The sequence below is a fragment of the Phragmites australis genome, chromosome 6 (assembly GCF_958298935.1).
Source record: "Phragmites australis chromosome 6, lpPhrAust1.1, whole genome shotgun sequence".
Lineage (NCBI taxonomy): Eukaryota > Viridiplantae > Streptophyta > Magnoliopsida > Poales > Poaceae > Phragmites > Phragmites australis.
Window position 1 is genome coordinate 12,947,067 of NC_084926.1, and position 18,923 is coordinate 12,965,989.

Genomic DNA, 18,923 nt, shown 5'->3' on the forward strand with positions numbered 1-18,923 from the left:
TTTGTGGGTTGCAAATGAGAGCCCCTCGTGCACCTATATATAGTGCCCGGCCGAACCTTCCAAGAGAAGACACTTGTGCTCCTTCCCTTGCAAGCCACTTCGTTGAAGGCTTCGGCCGCAAGCTTGCTTCATCCTTGCTTCACACGATTCCTTCTACTGCAAGACACCAAAATTTATGTTGCAAGAAACCAGTGCAACGGGATGCTACGTCGCCTGTTATGTCGGTCCGATGCTCAGTATATTGCAAAATAGGAAAGAGAAGATAGAGGATGAAATAAAGGAGATTCTGTTGGAGATGAAGGGAATGAGGGATGCTGCAATAGTGATAGGGGATGCTGTAATAGTATTTTAGAGGATGAAATTTTAAGGATTCTGTTGGAGATGGCCTTAGGTCCATTTCAATTTTAAAAAAATAAAATAAAGATTTATTTACATTTAAAATGTAAGTTTTATATTTTTAAGTTATTAGGTTGATTTAAAATTAAAAAATTTAAAAGCTACGAAGTGAACTAAGAAGAGCAAGACACTAAAAAAAATCAAAATAACTAAAGATTCACTTCTACTCAACTAAGTTAAAGAAAAAAATAAACTTAATACTAATCTATAACTACAATTAAGTACAACCTTGCATCTTTACCTCCGCCTAATTAAGTTAAGAAAATAAACTAAATACCGACAAAAACTGTACAGTCCGATCAGACTAACGCATGGGCTTTTGTTACGCCTTGTGGCCTGCGGGCCCGGCAGCACATAGACGTTGGTTTCTCAGGTCAAGTCCACTCTACGGTCAACAGTCTCCTCGACCAAAATCCCACGGCGCACCACCCATCGTCTCCGGCTCGGAGCGCAAGCGACGGCGAAATGCAAATCGTTCGGTGCTTTCTAGGTCACGCTTCTTGTTTTCTCAAAATCAATTTGGATTCCCCCCTTGTTCGTCGATTCCTATACAAAAAAATCTTGGCCATCAGCCTTTGTACTCCACGTCACAATTCGTGATGCAATTTTGCTAGTTTGCCCGATCGTTTTTACACCTGAACCTTGCACCAAGGGATGCACAGATTCCTGTTTTTTTGTGGAGATAATTTTGCCAATTTTTTTTTGCGAGGGAGATAATTTTACAAATTGGAATTCGTTTACGTTTGATTCAATAAACCTTTAGTAATATATCCTCGCATTTTTTAATGGCTCATGTTTATTCAATAAACCTTCTTTAATATCTCCACACATTTTTTTAGACAAATGGACAGAAAGCAAAGCACCCTCACCAGTCATCAATTCAGTGACCACTGAAGTGACTGAAGTAGTTGATTATGCCAGATATGTTCAACCAACGTCAAAATATAAACTGCAGATGCTAAGACCATGTAACTGTTTCCTTCCCTTCTCAGTCTAAAATCACTTTTCGAAGGGATTTTCTTCTCAAATTCGTTCACTTTAGATTCCTGCACTCCAACAACATTTGCTTCTCCATTCTCTTCCCCAACAGACTTTAAATATTCTATTATTTCCTCATAACTGCCACGACGCATACAATACGACTGCGTATACGTGTTGAGGAAGGGACGCATACAATAATACCATGACGCATATAATACGGTTGCGTATACAACTGCGTATACAAATATTCTATCATTTTCACCATAAATCTCTCTACCACTATCCTTTCTATGTATTGTTGTTTTTCAAAATTCGAAGAGCAGATGTGGATGCATGCTATCCATTTCATGGCGGCAACCAATAATAAACCAGCAGTATGTACATGTGTTTCGTACAATGATCTTATTTCCTAACTCATTTCGCTTTTACCTTGGTGTACAAGATTCTTCTCGTGGAAGGCAGGAATCACATGTGTCATGGCTTTATGTTCAAGTGTCTTCCCATGGAAGCAATTGACCACATGCCCAGAAGCTTGTAGGGGAAGCCAGGAGTGGGTTTCTTGCACGAGAAGACTGACGTTGTTATAAAAGAGGGCAGCTACCATAGCAAAGAAGCACAATTACCTCCACATTTGACATTGACAAAATGGGCTCATCTACGTTCGAAGATATGTTCATGTTATCATCAGACTCGAGCGACGAAGAGGACGAATTGCTATTCGTGGTCGCCATCGAGGAGGAACAACTTGCTGCCCAAGGTCGTCGCCGCCACCGCTGCTCCGTGCCACGACATGCGGTCATAGACCGTGGGCACCAGAAAGGTACTGCTAGGCTATTTCGGGACTACTTCGCTGACATCCCAGTGTATGATGATACATTGTTCCGTCGTAGGTGAGATCATCTTCCCTACTATACACATTTGTAGGTTGTGATCCATACTAACGAATGTTCACCCTCTAAGATTTCGGATGAGTCAGCCATTGTTCTTGAGAATTATCCTAGTTGTGGAGAACCACAACCCATGGTTTCGGCGGAAGAGGGATGCCACCAGAAAACTGGGCTTAAGCCCCCTCCAAAAGATGATAGCTGCCATACGACAACTGGCATACGGAGTCAGCGCAAATGCAGTGGATGAGTATGTTTGGATCGGGGGTAGTACAACGATGCTCGCCCTAACAAAGTTTGTGCAAGCTGTTGTCCAGATTTTCTCCGAGCAGTACCTCTGCGCTCCCATAGCGAAGGATACTGCTCGACTACCAACCATTGATGAGCAGAGAGGGTCCTCCGGGATGCTGGGGAGCATAGACTGCATACGTTAGGTTTGGAAGAACTGTCTGAAAGCGTGGTACGACGCATATACAGGTCATACGCACAAACCCTCTATAGTTTTGGAGGCGGTTGCATCGTACGGTCTTTAGATATGGCATGCTTTCTTTGGAATGCCCGGTAGTCTAAATGACATAAATATTTTGCACCGCTCTAACTTTTTAGCAGCCTCACGGACGGAATTGCGCCCCCTGTGCCATACGCCATTAACGGTAACACGTATGACATGTGATACTACCTAGGTGATGGAATTTACCTTGAATGGGTGACCATAGTGATGCCTATTTCAGCACCTAGGGGAACAAGAGTATACATTTCTCTACCATGCACGCATCTGTCCGAAGAGATGTTGAACGCGCATTTGGCGTCCTGAGTCGAGGTTCGCCATAATTCATGGCCCAGGAAGAATGTGGAATGAAAGCACACTGCACAACATTATGACCGCATGTGTCATAATGCACAATATGATCATTGAGGATGAGAGGGGCAGCATCGATGTGGAGGAGGTGTATGACTATATGGGTGAGAAAGCGACAGTGCGCTGCAATCCTGACCAAGTTATCCTACAATACATAAAAGTCACTGCAGCAATCAGGAACCGGGCATTGCATCACCAGCTCTGTGGTGATCTCGTGGAGAACATATGAAGTCATCATGGAGCACAGTAGATTGGCCATCACGTTCTGTCTAGATCATGTGTCGTCGTTGGCATGTTAGTCATCGTAATGTAGTGTATTGTGCGTTTAAGTTAAGTCAGTATCAATGTTTGGCATCGCAATGTATCATAATTTTTGTTTTAGTTATGTCAGATGCAATAGTAGTCACCGTTATTGTCTGAAGGATTTGTAGCGTTAATGTGTACCTTAAGTGGAGAATCGCATGCCTGCAATGAACTACTAGCTTATTTGATAACTCTAAGCCATAAATCTAGGTGAACTGATCTCAAACCAATCGGCGAGTTCTTTCCTTCCCACTCCAAAAAACTCATTCCCTCTCTTCTTTCCTTTACTAACATACAGATCGAGTTTTTCCAGTTGAAGGACGGTGCAAAAGATCTAGCAATCTAGGATACTATCGTCATGATCATACATGTCATGCATATATCCAAGCAACTTGATCATATAGGTCAACTTTCTTCCATACAAAAAGTACTGACCTAGGAATATATGGTACCCAGTAAGATGCATGGCAGGGCATAACACATAGCTAGTAATAGGAAGCACACAAGTGAAATCATTCGGGAAATTGCAGAGCTTGCAATGAAGCAAAATGATCATGTGTTGGTACTTCTGCTAAGGAAATATCATAATACACACAGGTTCATGCAACGAGCAGAATCCATGCAAAAATACCTACTGGATTACAACGACCAGGTCCATGTAAAATCATGCAAGTCCCTACAATGATGGAGACTGCAATGGAGTTCTCGCAAATCCACACACAGGTCCAAAGTTTGTGGAAATTATTACACACAGGTAGGCACTACGAAGAGTTCTCACACAATCGGCTGAAGCACCTTGCAAACACGTAATCAACGAGCGGCTACGGGATATGTCCTTTGGCTTTCCATCGCGCCAGGATCTCTTCCTGCCTCTTCCTGTAGTACTCTCTTAGGGGACCACTAACACTATCCAAGTCGATCTTCATTATACGCTCGTCATGATCATTTACTCAGACGGATGCGTGAAGACGCATGATCAAAATCTGCTCCTTCTTCACCACTATAACCTTCTTTGTTTCACTGATGTCAGCAAGTTGAGTTTCATACATCTCGCCCAACACGATAGGCAAAGATGTACTGGAAACTGATTTCCGAGCATGAGCTGCTTTAGCTGCGTCCCTTCCAATGGGCCTAGGAAGCTCAGTAGATGCGTTGGATCCTGCGTCATTCGATAATTCATTGCACGCAGCTGGGTTGGATTGTGCTTCAGCCCCCCTCTTGTATCTTCTGCGCCTTGGCGGACTCGTGCGCGTGCCACTTGGGGTGGTCGGCGACCCAGCAGTGCGTGTAAGCAAAAGGCCTCCCCTCAATCCCATTGTATGCTGTGCAAGCCCGCGCCATTTACGAGTCAAGGAAACCATGAGATTCTGATAAAGATAATGGACAATTTAAACATCAACTGGACTACAGATGCCCCTCCATAAAGCACAGTACAACATATACTTCCTGTTCTCCAATGAAAATCGGAAATCACTGTATTCTTGACCATTTGTGGCTGATTTGATTCAGTAAGTAGTTTATCGCTCTTAAAGTTCGCAACACAAACAAAACTTAACACTTATTCGATCATATTAGAAACTAGGATCCGACACAACCTTCCGTTTAGCTAGTATTGTTATGAAGTTTAGTGGGAAAACATAACTGTCGTATTAGAGCTTAACTAAAAAAATCAAGCTATATGTTGCAGTAAATTAACACATTTTAAGCACAGTTAATGTTAAGCCAAACCAAAAATCCCAATATCTGTAACTTAACTGCCCAAAGCAAGAGTATACAAGAAATAAATAATACAAGAGACAAGTTTTACAGGTGCAACTACAATTAGCACCCAATCATATCAATGTTCAGAAAATGAGGTATGTACCTTGTCACGCTTGTTGGTCCCGCTAGGATTGAGCTGCTCCACCTTTCTCACTGAAGTGCATCTAGGGCCCTAAGTGGATTTTGATGATAATGACAAAATAATTAAAGAACTAATGAGCTTTACGAAGTATGGATAGGTATAATTACATCAAGCGAGAATTTGACGAATGGTGTACCCCCCCCCCCCTAAAAGGAAAAAGGAAAGCGGCACATGAATCCTATAGCTTTTAAATTCTTTTATCTTTTTAAATTGAGTTTAGGATGCTGTATTATAAAGTGGGACATGAAATTTACTTGCTTATGTAGAAACAGTGCTCAAAAGTCTAAACAAACCTATGAGAGACATAGAACCTATGATTACACCCCAGATAGCCCCAAATCTTTTAAAACAGGGAAATGCGGAAGTTCCACAAAATTGTGCGGAAGTTTCGCATTTTGGCTGTTTTGGGTTAACATGCGGAAGGTCCGCACTTTTACGGAAGTTTCACACTTTCCAGAGAGTAACGACTAGTTTTTGGCTGTGAGGTATTTATACCCCCACACCTTTTCAATATAAGGGGAGTTAGGCATTCATTTCGATCAGTTTTAAGACAAAAAGGCTCTAGCTCCTTAAAAGCTCCTCTCTCACTCCCCTTTGTGATTTTTGGTGAGACCTTTTGCTAGGATTAAGTGAGATTAAAGAGTAGTGCTTATGAGATTCAAAGCCATCATTTGAGCATTTGTTTCTTTGTTAAATTGGTGGATTTCTTGTTTGTTGCTCTTGGTGGTTCGTCCACCTAGACAGCTAGGCGTCACTCGTTGAGCTCCCAAGCTTGTGGTGATCCCCGGGACGTCTGTGTCATCCCGAAGAAGTGAGTAAGTAACTCTAGCTCGATCTTTGTGGTCGCTTGGGTGAGAAAAGGGTTGAAAGAGATATGCCTCTTTGTGAGCTCCTCAACGGAGACGTAGGCACTTCTTTGTGGAGTGACTGAACTCCGGTAAACAAATTCTCGTGTCTCTCTTGTCAATTTCTTATATTTGGTTATATACTCTTATTTGAATTGATTTTTAGGGTTTCAACCGATCTATCTCTTTGTAAGGATTGAGCTACAGGTACTTAGATATGCAGGTTGAAAGATATCTCCTAGTGCTTGGTAATTTATGAAATTGAATCATTTTGTTCTTGCATAGGTGTAGATTCATTTTCTTTCAGGAAGTCCGGAACTTCCGCACATTTGCGAAAGTTCCGGAAAAATCTGCGGAACATCCGCACCTTATCTGATCCGCTGCTTTAGTTTGTTAAAAATTAGATTACGCCTATTCACCCCCCTCTAGGCGTCATTTCACTCATGTGCACCGCAAACCTGCTAACTGCGTCCGTGATGAGCTTCATGTGGTTGATCAAAGCCTTGTCCGACCTAGGCATCATAGTCGACTTCCTATATGTGTTGAAGTATTTGGCGATCTGCCGCAGTACATCTCCTTGGTTTGATCTGTTCCAACTACCGGATCCTGGCTCATGTTTAACTACGCAGACACGAGTAGCTCATCCTCATCGTCTGTCCATTTTGTTCTATCTGTCTTCGGCTCCGCCTTCTACTTCCTCTTTGAGGAGGTCACCTTCTCCGTTCCCGTGTCATCACTGCCAAGGCTGAATTGGCCGATCTCCTGATCCGTTGCGGGGAGGAATCCTTGACTGTTCGTAACCACGAAATGGCCCATCTCCGGTGTTGGATCAACAGTAGAGGTCCCCTTGCATCGGCGGCCCCGACCATGTCATCCACTGCACTCCATCTTGAATAAAACTCTCGTACAATGGATCCATGGAGCAACTGCACATCACAAGAACAAGAGAACATGAGCATGCATACGAACTCTCAATGTATGAACTCACAATACAATTTTTGCATACTACTCGAACACAAGGTACAGTTCAACTTTCATGCACCATCAAAATTAGACGAATACAAATGAAAAGTAACACAATATCCCCCCAATTGCCTTGCATATCCTGCTAGTTCAGCACCCAAGTGCGTTGTACTGGTAGCACACTTCATCCAGCTCTGCATTGCTATACACTTCAAAGATCACACATCAACTTAACATGCCAAATGGAATTAACAATAGCGACACTCACATATCTAGCAAAATAGGCCTCTAAGTTTGAATCTCTCTTTGCAGTAACTAATTTGGGCCCTCTTTTCAGTGACAGACAACTTCATGTGCATTAGATTTTCTATTTATTGCACACATTCCTGGCAAAATGAGAACCTTTCTTTAAGAAAGGAAATTTACCTTACATATCAGTACTGCCCCTTGCATGTCAGTTTTGAGTTCATTAGAGAAGTTGCAAGAGAAAGCACTACATTTTTCAGTGAAAATGAACTCTACAAGAGGAAGCCCTGCAAATGAGAAAGAAGGAGCAAGAAAAGGAACTCGAAGAAGAAGCAGGAGCACCCCTACCTTTTTCAAGTGGAAAAGGAATAGAGCAAAACAATCTACTAGAGTACAAGTAGCTAGTACAACAGGAGTAGGAGGCGTATGGTCTCTGATTTCTCAAGTTGACATGTCACAATAGTAGGTAGGAGTGGCTTACAGTAGGAATCATGCAAAATATAGAAGATTTTGTTCTACTACACACATGTGGACAGTTGGTAGAAGAAGGACCTGCAGGATAGCCGAAGAATAAGCACTCAAGTGAGGGCAGGACGCTAAGCAAATTTGAATTCAGAGAAGTAGCTAGAGAGAGCCAAAATACAAAACCAATTATGAGAAGTAGTTGTGATCAACCAAGTGAGGGCAGGACCATTCAAATATGTTCTTGACTAATTTAGTGTTCAACCAAGCTAATAGTATATTAACTAAACTATGGTAGCATTCACTGATGATGCACCAGTCTAACAGTACATTCACTGATGATGCAACATAGCACCAATCTAACTAAACTATAGTAGCATTCACTGATGATGCAACATACCATCAATCTAACAGTACATTAACTAAACCATAGTAGTATTCACTATGTCAGGTCACCAGAGCTTGCAGTGTTGTGTGAAGAAAACAAGAGAATTGGAGGGCCATGCATCAACCTGACAAAAAAACATTGCTGATATTTGCCTCATTGAGATAGGAATCATGCCCTCTAAATTTCATATCCATAGTGGAAAAAACACAGTGGGAGACCATCATATCTATGCGACCATTGATGCATGACATCCAACATGCCCAAAAAATACAAACCGGCAACTTCATATATACCACAATGCTTCATAGTTTATACATTGCAATCCCAAATCCTAGCAATCTGAAACTAAACAAGTCTTTAGTACATAACCTCACACAACATACAACCATCTCAAGCGTGGCATTGATACATTGAACATCTAGAGATCTTGCAGGGTTCAAGTGACAGCTAAACCCCTAAATTATCAAAAGGCCTGCTGTCCAATAGTCGACACCATATGACACTACTATTTAACAAACTCTCGACCTGACTACAACATCCACGAACGATCTGGTTCAATGGACAAGCCATCATCCGTATCAGCACAAGGATCGTCATCTGAGGTCCAATAGGTGGGAAGGACGTCGTCGTCGTCAATGTCCTTCGATCCCGAAGGTTCCTCCTCAACGGGCACGCTGCTATTGTTGGCCAAACCAATATGGTTGCCCACGACACCAACCAACATAGCATCCTCAACTTTGAAAACAAGCTGCTCCAACTCCACCGCAATGGACTTGATCTCCAGAAGTGTTCTGTTGAACTCCGCGGCAGCAGGGGTGCTGTTCGGACTCAAGTTATCATTGGCCACCTTCTTCAACGCAGATGCCACCTCCTGCACATGGTCTTGTAGGTTGGACACAAGCGCGGCAAGCATGGCATCGTCCATCTACAACCACGGAGGAGGGAGTCCATGAGCATGCAAGTCGTCGAAAACCCTGCTGAGGCCGACGTCGCATTGTGACGACACAGATCCAACCGCCTAGTGCCGCCCAATTGGCTCTACTCGAGACGCCGTCCAAACCGAGATGGCGCCCGAGGCCACAGGTCCCCTCCCCGTCACCCACCCCCCACGCTGCCCGATGCCATGGCCGAACATCCCCACTACCCGAATCGACGCTCCTCCCCCTACTGACCTACTCCGCACGATAATCCGCGCCCCTACTTCAGCCCTTTCCCGATTCAACTCGCAAATACCTCAGATCCAAATTAGTTTGAGAGAAATGTGTACCTCCCGTCGCTACTCGTCATTGCCGCAGCGCTGCCTCCGGACAAGCCGACGCTTCCCTCCACACCAAAGCGCGGATCTATCCTCCGAGAGACTGTTGCCGTCGGTGCCAACCTTCCGTTGCCCCTTCCGCCCGAGCGCGCGAGCCCAACCTCCACCCACTTCCTCGCACGGCATCTCCGCATCTCTCCTATCCCGTCCTGCCCGGCTCGTGACGGGAGTCCGTTGGAGGTCGCGAGCGCTTCTCGTCAGCTCGTTTTCCCATCGGGAAGGGAATAAGAACGGTGACGGGAATGCGTTAGGGATGGTCTTACCTGGCCTGAGCTATATATTACCTAGCTTCCCGTCAGCTCGTTTTCTCATTGGGAAGGGAATGGGAATGGTGACACGAATGCGTTGGGGATGGTCTTACCTAGCCTGAGCTATGTATTACCTAGTTTGCCCTAACTCTAGCTCTCGTTTGTCTAGTAACAATTTGTATCTTTATCCCTTGTAGGGGTACGTATGAGCACTTACCATTTACAAGGCACTATAAATATAGACCGTGGGCACATGGTGGATCCGGAGAGTTCAGTTCATTAAAACACATCTTGGTATTTTTTTTCCTCTCCACTTCTCCTCCAAATTTGAAGCTACTCCTATGAGTTGACTCTCGCTGCACTTTATTATTTTCTTTCAACAACTGTGAACATCTTTATTCGGTTTAGGGCCTCAGTCGGCTGCAGTTATGAAGCATCTCAAATTCCGAACTTGCCCCAGGCTCAACTTCGTTCAAGATGAGCCACTTCCTGGTACACTTCAAACTGTTGATATTCACAGCAATTATTATGCGCTCAGCAACCGGCTTCCATATGGATTTGAGGAGTTGCATGATGTTAGTGAGGTATGTACTAAACCTTGCTAATATTTTCTGTTTTTCGGCGTTGTTTTCCGACATCTAGCACTTGTGATTCCTGAGTTGTGAATTTGCCAATTTGGCCTCTGAGCAAGCCATAGTGAGATAAATATATTATGGTGCTTTTCAGACTTGAATGGAACGGCCTATCAAATTAATAACACAGCAATTCTGTCCCTAGCATCAATAGATTTATATATATTTCAGGTGTTATTTGTTTTCTGCTTCTGATTCTATTTCTTCCGCTGCTAGAAACTAGAAGACAGAACAAACAAGATTCTAAAGAAGTGGTTTATGAAGAAATCAGAAACCTATTTCTGAGAAAAATGAATTAAAGGTAAGAAGCTTGCTAAGAGACATTTAAATTTAGAAATCAACAAACTATTTCCAAAAACAACTTTTTAGATAAACAAAAACACTACTTTTCAAAAAAGACAAATAGCAAAAACTCAAACAAACAAGCCTCAGTATATAAGTGCCTTCACTTAGCCGGTGTGCTTTGATTGGTGAGCAAACGTTTTGTATACATGTATACCGGAAACTCATTAGGCGAAAATGCGAGGAAAGGGGTTGATGATGAGGTTATGCATGAGCCATGAAGGGAGTGTTCCATTTGCACGCTGACAGTGATATGGGTGCTCTGATGGTTATCTGAATCACTCGGGAAGGTTGCAATGGAGGCTTTATGCAGAGCACGGGGTCGACGCGAAATCTGCACTAGCTTTCTGTTGCGATGCGATGCTGTCTTCACAGTGTTTTGTTAAGAACTCCGTTTTGTTCGTCCTGTTTTTACTTAGTCAGTCGTGGGTGTTTAGACCGCTGTCTTGAAGTGTCAGTTTGAGTTTCCTGTCCTTTATTTGTTGCATCTTGATGGTTCCGAATTTATTACAGGCCAAATCTCTTTGGATCCAATGCTATCTTAATCTCTCTCTCTCTTTTTTTTAAACGAACGCTATCTTAATGTAATCTTAAGTGTTCATCAACTATCTGTGTAACAGAATAAAGACTATGATCTCGGTTCATTTTTGCTATCTTCATCATTGAATTATTCCCCTTGCATTACATGCATTTTGGTCCTCCAGCCTGAGGCGACGCTCGCAGGCCACGACGGCAACATGAGGCAACCCTACTACGCCTCGAGGCAGGCGTGGTGGTCGTCTTTGGGGCAGCAGCAGCAGCGCGCCACCGTCCCCGTGACCGCGTTCGGCAGAGTGAAGTCGTAGGCGCTGAACCCGCTGGCCCTGCACACGTCCTTGCAGAGGTGGCCATTCCACCCGTTGTTGCTGTGGCAGGGCCTCATCATGCCGGCCTCCGGCGCCGGCGCTGGCGCTGGCTGCCTAGCCGCACCTGCAGGATCAGTCACCATGGCAACAAAAAAGGCACGATCGTTGGTCACTTTTCATCGCATGCAAATCGCAAACCGGTCATGGTCACGCATCGTCGTGCGTCGCGCTGGGCGGCGCAGGGAGATAAGAGACGGGGTCGGCCGAGACCTGCGGCGACGACGAGAGCCAAGAGGCAGGCGACGGCGAGCGAGTTCGTCAGAGCTGATGCCGATGCCATCTCGGTGGGTCGGTTCTCTGGTCTCGGATCGGATGTGCAGCCTGCTGTCGCTGTTGTGCTTGTGACTCGTAAGTTGCTTGGGTATGAGAGAATGGAGCAGCGGAGCATGCTCTTTATAGGCCGTGTGTTCCTGCGGGTGCAGCATTTAAAGCTAGCGTATCAGCTCGGCTAGGAGAGCGTATCCGAAGTATGAATTCCCCGCATCCCGGCCCGGTGGGATTTTTTTAATGTAAGTCCGGTTGGAGGTAGTAATTATTTGGCAGAGCTCTCTATCAGTTTTAAAGTAGAATTAGAAGAGTTTTACTAAATATTAATTTACAGTTTTCAATTGTTAGAGTGATTATATAGGAGTTATTTGTTAAAATAAATTAGGTGTTAAGAGTTGAAAAAGCTACCTTTCTCTAATTCACTTTCTATAAAATCATTTTCTTCATAAATTTATCCTATAAAATCACTAAATAATTATTTCTAATACAAAATTACTTCTCATCCCAAAGAATTTAGAGAGCTCTGCCATACAGGCTATGGCACCCTGCTTCGGAAACCAGTTGTGTACTGGTGTATTGGGGCCGGCAGAATGCACCCGACGACCGTGTTTTTGAAGCAGTTCGAACCGATCCACGGTCCAGCGCAGTCTCGTCGTGGAGACTCCTCGTCGTGCGGCGAGGATGGGCCAAGTCGTTTTGGGCCAACGTCGGAGCTCGGTCTCTCTCTACGCTCATCCGAGTGAAAGCTCTTCGTGGGCTACTGGGCCTCGGTTGAACAGGGAGAAACCGTCCGCGATTCTCCCAAGCCGGGCGCCCACCACGACGCACGACGCCCAATGGCCCAAGCGCAATGATGATCCTGCCCTAATAATATGGACACAACCACTAAACTACCCTCGCACGGGTACCGCGTTGCTTCGCCAGCACAACCCTCCCAATGGCAGTCCAGTTATTTGTAGAACATCCAATGGCAGTCCAGTTATTTGTAGAACATCCAATGGCTACTTCTAACTAACCCCAAGATAAATAGAGGCGCCCGCTGCGCTCTCCTGGTCCCCCTGCGGCCTGCGCCATTCCTTCGCCCATCTGCCTCTCCCCTATCCTTCTCTCCTCTCTTCTTCCAATAGGGGCATTTCGTTTGAAATTCCGTGCGTGAATTTACGAATCTGCCCCCAGCTGCTCCCACGCCCCTCGCCACGCGCTCCCTTCTCTCTCAACCGTTTCCCTCTTTCATTTTCGTGCCCCGCTTGTCGCCATCGGGCGATTCCGTCCGGCGTGGCGGGGAGGCGCATCGGGGCCGTCGAGCTGTCGATCCGCGCGGAGATGCAGGCGCCACGTGGCGGAGCCTTCCTCGGGAAGAGGAAGGAACGGGAGTACTACTACCCCTCCTCGTCGTCGTCGGAGCAGGCGGTGCTGCTCGCGCGGCCGTCGCCGTTCGCTAAGCCCGACCCACGCGGCAAGCCGGATCGCCCTGCGGCTCGGCTTAGCGCCAAGCCGCCACTTGCACCGCCGCTGGGGCTGGCCCAGTGCGGTGCGGGAAACAAGCTGCTGGCCGGGTACCTGGCGCACAAGTTCCTCAGGTGCGGCACCCTCCTCGGCGAGCGGAGACTCGACCCGCCGCCGAGCCGGAAGGAGAAGGAGCCGGCCGGGACGGCGGCGCCCGAGCCGGGTAGGCGGTATGCGGAGGTGTCACGGCTGCTCATGGCGGGCCGGGCCCGCATCCCTGGCGTCGTCAACCCGTCGCAGCTCGGCCGCTGGCTCCAGATTAAGGAGTGACTGGACTCCGGAGGCAGGAGGGCACACGGCGGCGGGGCGGCATTGCCTGGTGGCTCTTCTCGCCGGCCGCGCGCGTGCACGATGCGGCGACCGATCGACCCAAAGAACAACCGATGCTTTGGACATAGTCAAGAGGGTTTGTCATGTCTTTTCCTTCTAGTTTTCGTGCAGTAAAATCAATTTCTGTCGTTAAAATGTTAATGTAGGTTCGAACGAGAGACTGGATCCACTAGCTTTTGCTGCGATATTATCATGCTTTCTCTCACTGGGTTCTTCGTAAGACAAAATTTGGTATGAATGCGCTAATGAATCGACCATCGATGTTCACGAGTGTCGAAATCTGACTCTATTCAGTGTCCAATTCAACAAAAAAAATTTAGACATGTCAAATATAATTTGAAATTCCAAACAGGTGTTTGAATCCGACTAGATTCGGTATCTGATTTGGTAAAAAAAATTAGACACGGTACAGGTAACACCCTTACTAAGTAAAGGCAGGGTAACGTTTTAGTAGTAGCGTATGAACTCATGCTGTTGATTTGGTGCGACTGCTCTCTGTTCCATGCGTCTAGATGCGTGGCTCCATATTTGGAGGAACACTGGCAATTACCACCACAAGTCCAGTGAATGGACCTTTGCTTGCAGATGTATCTCATCTTGGTGTTCCTCCGTGCTTAGTAAAGCAATAAAGACGGTATGATCTGTTAGCATCTTTGTGTTCTTGCTACTCTGCAGATCACCTTTTTTCTCCCTAGTGCCACAGTTCGGCAGGTGGCGGTAGACTTGCAGTGGTACAGCTTGGGTCATTTGATCCAGCTAGAACTTGATTTTGAATCGCGGAATTTGCCATGTTGCTCACTTCATGAACTGGTGACTTGCTGACTTATCATTCCCTCAAAGAGATGGACTAATTTATGGTTCTAGTGATCTAGATTTTGTTCTCATCCTTCTTTTTTTTCCCTAGAGGAGTCGTTGTTCTCGTTCAATAATCTGTGAAGTGTAAATAACTTCGTTCAACACTTCAACGGTCTGCGCTGCGCGTGGGCATGTCGCAGCAGCCAGGAGACTAAAAATATGCATTGTCAACTGAGGCGACTGGACTTCTTACTGGAAATCACCGAATTATTCAGGACTCTGGAGGCCCCCAATACACTTGCTTCTCTGCTAGTCTAGCTCACTGTATTTCAGCATTTCAGAACAGATGGCCTTTTGGCTTCGCCCAAGTACGAAGTATCTCTTTAATAAAAGCTCTCCACTTCGGATGCAAGCTATCTATCTATCTACTCAACTTTTTATCGGTATCATTTTCATCCAAGTGAACATTTCTTTTGCTGAGACGATTTGATCAAGCGTTGTCACGATCAGGCTTTCGATTTCGAAGCTGACAGGAGTCAAGGCAAATCTTTTCCATTTGCATCCAACCAACTCCTGATGCAAAATCACCTGACAGCACCAGTGACTAGTGATGACCGTTGCACAGGATGACAGGAGTGGTTGGCTTTGTTGTTCTTCTCCGGCAGCGACATGAGGGACGGGAAGGGCGAGAGGACACGCGTCGATACAGTAGGACGGGTGAGGTGACCGACAGCTGCTGGCAACAAGAAAAGAAGCCGATGAAGAACGGACGAAGCAAAGGTGATGCGAGAGAACTATGCCTGCTGTTCTCTGCTTACTGGGAAGCAAAGGATGTGCACGAACGATGGTCTCTCTGTGCTTTGTAGTGTCTTGCACGATGCGCAATAGTGTTTCTGCACGCACATCCACGATGTTTGCGTCGAAAAAAATACGTATCCCCGGGGAGGAAAATGTGTACAAGCAGATGAACATGGCGATGGGTTCATTCATTTCATTTCCTATGGAAGGCCTTGGCAACGTAGTCATTCGTCGGTTCGGGTTTGTTGGGCGATTGTTGGTTAGGATGGAGTAATGCGCTACTCGTTGGTCACCTGCTTAGCTTGATGGAAGTCTAGTCAATTTTTAAATATGGTTCAAAGGCTTTTTGTTTGAAGCTAGCTTGGACGCGTCAAGCAGCTAACAGGGTCTCTACCAGCTGTTTCATAATTCTCTTTCCGGGAAGCATCTTAATTCCTAATGAACCACACAACTAGTAGTACTCGATGCTTTGGCCAAGCCATCGTGATGGTCGGCTGAGTGTCTGACCCACCGGCCGGTCGCGCTCTCCTCGCTTCAGTCAGCAGATCCTTTTCCATTTTTCATTTCTTCATTTGAAATCTGGACTCTTATATCTTCGACTTATTTTTTTTATTCTTTATTTTATTTTATTTTATTTTTCTCTCTTCCTCTATCTCTACTCTCTAGGTACAACGTTTGCATCGATAAAGAATTTTTTCCTCTATATGAATTGATATTATTCCAATTTCTTTTTGAAACTTTTCAAGAAAAAATTATGAATTGAATCCAAAATTGACGGGTTAATGTGAGCTTATCTACGCGGTTAGACACTTTTTAAATAGAAATCTATTTTCTAACTGACTTTCATGCTTTGGTGAGTCATCTGAGATCCTTTCAATGACCTATATTGTGTTGAAGTGACATCTATATAATACCATCGATTGCATAAGACCCACCGTAGCAATAGAACAGGGAAACTATATACTAAAAACAGTTCTTTTCAATTTCGATTATCTATATATTAGTTTGTTTCTATTTGTAGATATCTATTTCTATATATTAATATTAGTTAGTAAGTACTATTCTATTAATTAACGATCCTAACTCTGTGAATTATTTCTTGCGTGATGAACTGTCAGTATCAGTCCTATATTTTTTCTCTGTGCTCCAGGCCAACCGGGTCTTTGTTTCGATTCTGTGCTCCTTTCAAAAGCTTTATCGGGTTCATTACATCTGTACTACACCTGCACAGTTTTGGGCATCTGCTGGTACAACACGGTAAGGTATGAACAGTCATGAAAGCAGAGACACGAGTACACGACCCAGCATCTGTTTCGTGTTTAGCAACCACATGGAGACGCTGCAGCTCAGTAGTAAGCAATTACAATTCCAATGACAAATGACAAGATGTTACCAGCTTTTCCAACCTGCGCTGCCAGGCGATGCATCCTGGACGTGAGATTTTGCAGCTCCTGAAGCCTGCTCAGCGGGAAAGGAAGAGAAGCTGGCCGGCGGCGGCCACCGTGAACCAAGACTCCCCGTTAACAAGTGCGGGTGTTGATGGTGCTTAGACGTCATGACCTCTGCCTGCATCTGCATGGGCACTCGGTCGGTTCGGCAGGTCGGGTCGCTATCTGGCTTCGCTATCCGGAAACAGGTCAAACGTACCCACTACGCGCTATCAATTGATCAGTTGATTCGGGTTGTTAGTTCGGTTCAGTGGTATATGAATTTATTTTTTTATCCCCCCTCAACTTTGGGTTATGAGCTGAAATAATATAATAAAGAACAAGGTTATATATATCTCACGATGTAAAAGACCAAAACTGTTTCCATTTTCTAAAAAAGCATGGCAAAAAAAAAAAAAAAAATCAGTCACACTACGAAAAGAGGAAAAAAAATGGTCAAAGAATATCTCAACCCGTCCCGGTTACTAAAGTTACATGGAGGGGCGCGAGATGAGAAGCACCGGCAACTGTGTAAGATGATCTAAAGAAGCTACTGTTGTAGTGCTCACCGACACCAATGTAAGAGGGTCTAGAGGAGCCACTGCCGTAGTGCTCAACGCACGTCAGATGTAGGAGTGGGGTGAGGTTAATCTATAAATGTCGTTAAGGGGTGAGGACTCAGAGCATTGGTCGAACAGGAGGCGCCTGAGCTGGCTGAGCAGGGGGGGGGGATGAGCAACATCTAGAGTGGACCTACAACTGAACATCTTTATAATCTTCTACACCTTCTCATAGATTGTGTAGAACACCCCATGTATTTCTGAGGCAGGGATATCTATCCCGTGGTCTAGCCACTGGATATTAGTACCGACCTCGACCCCTATCTACTACATGAGATCCCTCTGCGAACAAATGTTATGTAGGTTGATACAAGTGTTTTGTAAGTTAATTTTAGGGTACAACTATTGTTTGTGTCGACGAAACATACTGTCAACGATCGTGCTTGGACCCTGTGCACTGGGTACGTGTCTTGTACGTGCACTTCATGTCTCATATGTGCATTGTGCACCTTGGACAGTGTGTACGTGATTCGGGTCTGTGTCCAAGGCTGAAACTAGGCCAGATACTCCGCGAATGCATCCTCAGAGTGCAGTCGGTCCTTTTCAATGATGTCCTCCTGTGCATCGTCCCAATGCTCTAACCATGACTCAAGATGTGGTGCCTACAGGGTAGTTGATGATGTACCCTTCCGTGAGAACCTACAAGACGAGTTATTACACGAGGTATGGTTCATGAATGAAAATTGAAAATCGTAGAATCGAACAGTTTACCTATGCACATGAGCATGCACAATCCGCCGAAAGGGGTAGAGGAATTGTTGGTACCGATCAAATAGGTGCATCACCCGATGCGGCGTGTAAGCCTTGACGAAGATGTCGAAGACGATGACTTTCCTCGTCAACTAGTAGTCCATGTCCCGCGTGCACAACAAAGACATCCCCAAGCGAGCATGTAAGAGTACATCCTTGTAGGAGTACGCTGTCCACCTCACATCGTCGACCAAGAGATTGTCAAATTGGGCTATGAATTCTAGGTGCGCCCTGTGCATCCGGGTGCTGGCTCACATCAGCTGCGTAGAGAATAATCATTAGACAAATAAATTAATGGAATCAACATAAGGAATATGTGAGATCTTAAAAGATCTTACTCATTGTCAACACCATAATGAACCCATGGTGAGCCCGTCCTCGCCGTTAGGTGCAATGTTGTAGGGTCATGGTCCAGTACTAGTTAAGCAATGGCAAACCACCCATATGACCATAATTGGAGAAGTAGCGAACAACCAAAGAAGATGGCACTTGAATTCGACTTCGTGTAGGCCTCACATAGACCCTTGTAGGTCGTGGCTAGCATATTAGAAACCCAAATGTACTGGGGGACCTTTCCTAGTCTGGTGTCGACTATCTTCATGGCGTACAAGATCAAGATTTTGAAGACCAGGTTGTCATGGGTGGCGGTGAACACAATCCACCTGAACAGCAGCAAGTAGGCCTCCAAGTGCCTAGAAATAGCGGTGTCACTTGTCGCAGGGTGGATGTAATCCTCCTGTTAGTTAAAAAATGAAAAA

At 45.2% G+C, this 18,923-nt stretch overlaps 1 protein-coding gene across 2 annotated transcripts; it reads left to right on the top strand.

Annotated features, from left to right (window-relative positions):
- Positions 1 to 13,008: 13,008 nt before the first annotated feature.
- Positions 13,009 to 15,917, top strand: LOC133921750 (uncharacterized). 2 transcript variants are annotated; one of them, XM_062366753.1, is made up of 2 exons: positions 13,009 to 14,585; positions 14,680 to 15,917. In XM_062366753.1, the coding sequence occupies exon 1, from the start codon at positions 13,263 to 13,265 to the stop codon at positions 13,713 to 13,715; it is 453 nt and encodes a 150-aa protein (XP_062222737.1). In that variant the 5' UTR covers positions 13,009 to 13,262; the 3' UTR covers positions 13,716 to 14,585; positions 14,680 to 15,917. The 2 variants fall into 2 exon arrangements, with proteins under 2 accessions (XP_062222737.1, XP_062222736.1); XM_062366752.1 differs by having other exon boundaries at positions 13,136 to 13,851.
- Positions 15,918 to 18,923: the final 3,006 nt, after the last annotated feature.